At 42.6% G+C, this 6,986-nt stretch overlaps 1 protein-coding gene across 1 annotated transcript; it reads right to left on the reverse strand.

Moving 5' to 3' along the window:
- Window positions 1–1,836: 1,836 nt before the first annotated feature.
- On the reverse strand, window positions 1,837–5,066 carry LOC103705093 (protein NEGATIVE GRAVITROPIC RESPONSE OF ROOTS-like). Its single transcript, XM_088724380.2, has 6 exons — window positions 4,620–5,066; window positions 4,423–4,501; window positions 3,378–3,928; window positions 2,855–3,014; window positions 2,689–2,732; window positions 1,837–2,589 (listed from the first exon to the last, which is right to left on the reverse strand). Exons 1-5 carry the CDS (start codon window positions 4,623–4,625, stop codon window positions 2,713–2,715), a joined length of 816 nt encoding a protein of 271 aa, XP_088580506.1. The 5' UTR covers window positions 4,626–5,066; the 3' UTR covers window positions 1,837–2,589; window positions 2,689–2,712.
- Window positions 5,067–6,986: the final 1,920 nt, after the last annotated feature.

Here is a 6,986-nt window from a genome sequence, read left to right on the forward strand (position 1 = left end):
TATAGCTTATGATTGGGCCTAATTTTGGGGCTCTTAATACATCCAATTGGGTAAGGTATAGTGGTAGAAAGCCATATCTGAGTAACAACTTACAAGTAAATTTTGGAAACTAGAGGTCTGATCTCATATCCAATATGTCATTTGTAGTACAAAGGGAGAAGACGAGGCACATGCAATATAGTTCCAATATTATTTGTTAAACAAGGAAGCTAGATTTAGGGTTAGTAAATCAATCAGAGAAAATAGCAAGAGATAACGATTTACATAGTTTAGCCCATAGCCAACATCCATGAGCAAAGGTGACTTAATAATCAAGAAATATCAATAATTACTAATGATGGATGAGTAGAAAAGTGAGAAAAATTGCCAATACCAAGCATTCAATCTCATCAATACTCCAAAACCCCCCAAAGAAGAGAGATAAATATCTTAAAAATCCAGGTCTAGGGTCCATCCCGAACCATTGGATGGGCAAGTGACGAGCCACATCAAGTATAGCATGCTTGGGGCCCCTCCTTGGACTCTTATGTTGGGCCGAGTGGAGAGATCTTTTCAGTTGTATAGGGAGGACTTCTGAGAGTTGTTTCTCCTTTCTAGATATTGGACATTGGACATGAGTAATCATAGTGTGGATTTTTTTCTCCCTTCTCATATAAAAATAAACATAAGGAACCCAGCCAAAAACAATTTTTAGTATAAATGATTCATACAAAAAATAATGTACACTGGTTGTCTAACAATGATCTCTAGAAATCTAATGAAATTCTTTGCTTGAATCTTAAGTTAGAGTCACTAAAATTACCAAGACACTTATTCAAGTTGAGACGGAGAAATACTTCGACCCTAAATTTTTAAAAAGTTATAATTGGATACTATAACTTATTTTTTGTTGCAATATGGCCTAGCTGTCTATCCCAATGAGGATTTTCTTATCACGTGATAGTCACATGGCAACTTAATAGGCCTTTTATTTCTGAACTGCCCTTCTCTCTAATTTAGAACCGGGGCTACTTGAAAGTTCCATCATGATCTCCAAGTCATCGCTAACCGTCCATTGGTTAATCCCAATGATGCCATGGCTGCCATGATTGCCGCCATGAGGGTTCCCATCTCCAAGCTCCTAGAGAAGCTCCACTTCTCCCCCACTATTGAGCTCCTAGAGAAGTGGCCGTGGGCATATCAAGAACCAAAAAAACAAGGAAGGCAATTGCACGTGCTGGACTGCAGGTTTCGCCCGTGTTTGGCCTGAAACGTATTCTTCAAGGTCAGATTTTTACGATCGAAGATAAGGAGATGAATCCACGACATCATATCCGAGGGCACTATAGCCAGACTTATTGACTAGCTTATTAATTATAGAGTCTTGCAGAGTTGCCACTTGGGTAGGATTGCTTCAATGCATGACAGACTCATACCAAACCCAATTTGAGCACCCAACCCGAACCCGGTCCAGCCCAAGTTAAAACATGCATTGTCTTCAAACCATAAATAGGGTTGAGTTACTTACGTTGGCTCATGGAGGGTCAAGTCAAGTAGGTTGGGCTACATCAATTTGCTTTCGGTGAGGGTTGGGTCAAGTTTGAAAAAATAAAATGTGGAGTCTGAGTAATGGAAAAGCATGCCAGCATTGAGTCAGGTTTCCCAAACCTTCAGCCTGAAGGCAACTCAACTTTAAATTAGGTGAGGTCAGTTAAGTTCAGGCTAACCAAGTCCAACTCGCATCTCTAGTCCAGCAGAATTAGAACTCTTTTAGAGGAATACCAGAGTTGGATACTCTCCTAGATCTTAATGTACTTGCGATGCAAGATCCATTTCCCGGTCAAACTAGTGCAGTCAAAACAATTTTGGGCCGGATTGAGTCGGGGGAATTTTCTACTACCAGGTCCAACTAGAGAATTCCGGAGTCAAGGTACATTGGCATTTGCCAAAGGCGTTGCACTTCGCTTTTCTTGCACTCCTTACGACCCCCCAAAGGCACAAACTTACAGGCTTATGGTGGGCACGAGCTTCTCGATCTACTACTGGCATGTACCTGGAGCTCTAGTTGGATTTTTTCTCTGATCGCGCTAAGGCTACAATGTTAGCCATGATCAAGTTCTTGCACTTGATGTTGAGTCAAATTGTTCCCATCAAAGACCGAAAGATTTTTCTGTCCACAAGACCACATTGGAAGCAACTCCCTACAAAGAAATATTATCTCAAAGCCTTAAAATTTAGTGTGTCACCTTATAGCATGCAAAAGCAAAAGAGATAGTTAAACCATCACTAGATTGCAGTATGAAAATGTGGCATTTCTCAAAAGAAAAAAATTCTCCTGTGAACGCTCAGAATCTCGAGTAAATCAAAGCAGAAGATCTCGTCATGGTGCTTTCGGACATTCTTTGGCATGCACCTGACATGCACGAGCATGATCCAAAGCTCCGTTTCCTCTATCCCATGATCGTAGTATTCTTCGTGAGCAATGCAATGGTTGCTTGAGTGCATCGGTTATTCTGTGAAACCATTGTGTTTTCCTTTCTAATACTATGCCTCCAATCCTCTAGATGGCTTTGGATGCGAGACGCTTGAATTACGACAGGTTCAAGCTACCTGAAAATTAGGCCAAAATGGAGTAAGCATTGCTATGATTTTAGTTCAGAATTTTTGAAAGAACAATCCAAAAAGAAAGAGCTAAATCTGTGGGCTTACCAGGACTGCCTTAATCAAATGTGTTTAGATCTCTAGAACAATATCTGGATGCAAAGTAAGGGGTGAAAAATCTAGTTAATGCCCATTTAAACATATGTTAACTAGAGCGATTCAGAAACGAAGCTTTTTTTTTTTCCATTGGAATTGGGAGGACACATGAACTTACACTCTGAATCGGTCTTGACCCACTTACATCGATCCTCTCCTTTCTCCTTCTTTTTCTCTGCCTGCACATTCTCCCCAGGTCTCTCCTCCAAGCACTTCCTCACCGATGATGAAGCAGAGCTTCGAGCGAATATTTTCTTCTGAAGTAATGTCCTCAAAATCTTTGTTTAAAAGAAGATAAAAATAAAGGGAAGAAACCAACTTAGAACAGCAAGTAGCAACGTGAAAAGATTTAAATTTTAAAAATAAAAACCAATCTTATCCCCTATTTGTTAGTTATGTTTCAGAAAGTTTTAAAGCTCTTGCGAAAGCAAGTCTTCTTGCTTAAATGGAAATTTTTTCCCACGAAGCCAAGTCAGACTTTGAGGATGGTAGGCTGGTGATCACCAGACATGCACGCTGGGCTCGGCCGGTGGGCAAGCTTTCAACCAATTAATTTTTAAAGTTTCGTTGATATAAAGTTTTATTTCAGCTTGTTATTTTCGAAACACAAAGAGCAATCATGGTATTGCATGAAAGCATACCTTCTCCATCCTTGACTCTTGAATGGGATCCCTCAAGCTCGGAGCCGGTGAGAAGCCACTTCGACACACAAATATTTTCTTGAGAAGAAATGTGAGTGTTTTTTTCTTCACTGCACTGCGGTTGCCAAGTAATAAATCTTTGACTTTGTTTAAGATGATCTTGGTATCGGGGGAGAGGTCGCCTTTGTTATTATCCAATTCATCTTGTAACCTGAGGGAGCCAGTCCGATCAACCTCCAAGCTTGACGGGCAGTTCAGAAATCTATTAAGTGGGAGATTGGCTCTCTCTTCCTTTCCCACTTGTGTGCTCGGTTTTGGCTTGCGAGACAATAGGTTTGCTAGCTCCTGCTGTAACTTTCTCACTTCTTCCGATGTAAAGTCTGGAAAATCTTGGGATGCATCCTCCAAATTTTCTGATGAATCTAGATTTTCTGAGAGCTCGTGTCCCTGTAGGTCTTCCTTCAACTCTTTGTTGCCGAATGTTCCAATCGACAGCAATGCCTGAGGCCAATCATCGAATTCTTCTTTGCGAACGTCTGGCATTGAAGTATCTAAATTAAGAAGAACTACAGTGTGAGGATGCAAATAATAATATTGCAATCCGTCCTCAAAAAATATGGCAATCTAACTTTTGGAGGAAATCATTTGTTTCCTTTATAGAAAGATCGAAAAAACCGACTCATCTGAGCTAACCAAGCAAAACCCGTGGCTTACGTAATCATGGATTGGTATTCAGCTCTGAACTCAGTGCTAAGAAAATATATGGCACTTGGGGAAATAAGCTCTTCTTGGCATTATCAACAGAGTTCATAATATTAAACCAAGATTCCACCTTTTTTCTATATCACAATCCTTTAAGTTATCAAGAGAATCCATTACGGGAAATGAAAACCAGATGACTTGGAGAAACGCCCATGGAAAGAATAACAACAAACAAAGAAAAAAAAGAAGAAGATCGGCACTCAAAATCAAACAACCATACGCCAGCAACAGCCATTCAAACCTATCCAACAAAATAAATGTAAATCAATGGTGGATCACTTACGACGAGCTGAACTCGAACCTGCATCGAATCTCTTCTTCTCTTGTTTCCCGTTGAACTTATTTTGCACCCAACTCAGAATCTAGAACCAATGAAAGCCACAGATTCCATTAATAAACCGAGAGTAGTAAGAAAACAAAAGGCAAACTTTTCTCCTATATCTAACAATGGAGCTTTTTCAAGTTGTTGTTTGTCCTTACCCTCATATCGCCGAGCAACTTGATATTGCTATTTATATTGAGAGAGAGAGAGAGAGAGAGAGAGAGAGAGAGAGAGAGAGAGTGGATGACTTTCAAAGATCCCTTGCAAAAAGGGAGAAGGAACTCAAGCAGCTATCAAAGTTCAAAAGAAAAACAGAGGGGACAACAAAATTCTTTGCCAATGATTTGCTAAGAAAAGAAATGAAAAGAATATCCTCTGCCAATGGGAATCATCAGAATGTGCAGAGCCTCTCTAATTCCAGCATTCAAGCTTTTCCATGGTTAAGTAGTCGCCACTTTCCTGCCTCCACGACAATTAAGGATCTCGAAGGAAGAAGAGATGTGTTGCGAATAAAAGGAAAGGACACAAGAAGCCATCAAGTTCCTTTTGCCAATAGGAGCTTTGGGAGGGTTAAGTAGATCGATAGAGAGAAGTGCTCCAGAATCCATGACTAGATTCTGGGAGTCTAAAGACACTTCTAGCACGGTTCAAGTTCCTAAGCACATACTTTTACCGCTCAAGCTTTTACTGCCTTCTCGGCTGACTTGCCAATTCCCCTTCCACACAAAAAATGAAACAAGAAGCTTTCCGTATAGCCCCGTCTATATATATTTTTTAAAATAATCATTAGATATCAACGTAAGAATCCTTATTGCCACCGAGTTTGCTACGATTAAGGGAACCTAATGACACATTTTTGAAAGCTAATCTTAATGCCACCTCTCCCTTGTCAACATCTCATTACAGTGATGATCATACGCTCAGTTTTGTACGAGTCCCTAATGAAGTTAATTCCATGGTGCAGCTCACACCAAGCCTAAGCAAAACATTACAATGTCTCCTTCAGTATATACTACTACCATACCTTTTGTTGTAGTTCAAATTTGGCCCGAGGGTGATCACACCGGAGGAGTCGAGTGAGCTGCCGGCTGGAGCGGAAGAAGGAGAGCCACCTCCCACGCGATGGTGTACCTGCCAAAGCCTCACCGATGGTTTCGGTGAGGACCCTCTGACGATCATGTTAGGATAGATCGTAGTTAGTCCAAAAAGTCTCTGTAGTGTTACCTGATGGGGCTATATATAGTCCTCGGAGAGGTGTTCAGGTAATGGAGGTATGGCTCGTCCTCATCATGGGAGGAGATGGATTTTGAACAGATGGTGCATAGCTAGAGATTGCTTGAGACGCACGACGTAGGCCGTTCCTGTGAACGGTAAGGCGTTGATAGGTGTGACGGGGTATAGCTGGAGCAGTATGGTGTCGTCCTTGACTGTCGTTGGCCATCAAGCAAAGCATGGTGTGGTGATGTTGTAATGTACGGCCACGTAGGCGAGCGTGGGTCCGCACGTGGGTGTGATCGTGGGTGAAACCGAGCTCGATGAGGGTTCGCATTGTGCATTCGGCGAGGTCATTTTGGTGGATGCTGAGGTTGGCCCAACTTTTCCGGTTTCGAAGTTTGCTCGATAGGGCACTCCGAGCTCGAGGGTCGGGGCGCGTTATTAGATGGGGCTCTCCGAATTTGGCTAGGACGCATCGTCGAATATAAAGAGGACGCCCCGAGCTCGGCTAGGGCGCTCTGGGCTCGGCCAAAGCGCGTCGGCGAATATAAAGTGGGGTGCCCCAAGCTCGGTCAGGGCGTGTTAGCGAATATAAAGGAGGGGCGCCCCGAGCTCGGCCAGGGCGCGTCGGCGAATATAAAGGAGGCGCCCCGAACTCGGTTGGGCCGTGTCGGCGAATAGACTTGTGGTTGGAGCTCTTGGGCTCGTAATCCGAATAGTTGGGTGGTCTGAGCTTAGGCTCGGGTCGTTGCTATGATTATCAGAAGATGTTGATGCAAGTCGTAGCAGCGGAGAGACCCGTCTGAGATCAGTTGAGCCCTCGACGAAGTCCGAGCTCGGACGGGCTCTTAGCGGGACCGAGATCCGGCTCAATCGGTGCTGGGGTCTATTTGGCTGAAATAGGATAGTCCTATTATTGCGAGTAGGACGATTCATTTTGCCCCCATCACGTTTGTTATCCTATATGACTTCAGCCATTGCTAGTCTTCATCACTCATCACCATTATTGCATATCCGACTTTCCACACCACCATCCTCAAATCATCTGATCTCCACTCTCCCTCCCCTTCTACTACCGAATTCAGCACTTTCACCACCTTATCCATGCATACTGACCCCACGTACGTTTCCTTAAAAAAAATTTGCATGGTAGAAATGCTACGAGCGGAAGATGAGCATGTACATATAGGATTTTTGATTTTTCCCCCCTAAGAAAAAGAACATAGGAAGATAATAAATTGCACTTAATGATATGGTCTCCATAGCACCATTAACCACATGCCATAGTTTTGGACGTTACAATTCTAACC

Source organism: Phoenix dactylifera, chromosome 7, assembly GCF_051530095.1.
Source record: "Phoenix dactylifera cultivar Ajwa chromosome 7, Ajwa_hap1_PhDact_Kaust_v1.1, whole genome shotgun sequence".
Classification (NCBI taxonomy): Eukaryota; Viridiplantae; Streptophyta; class Magnoliopsida; order Arecales; family Arecaceae; genus Phoenix; species Phoenix dactylifera.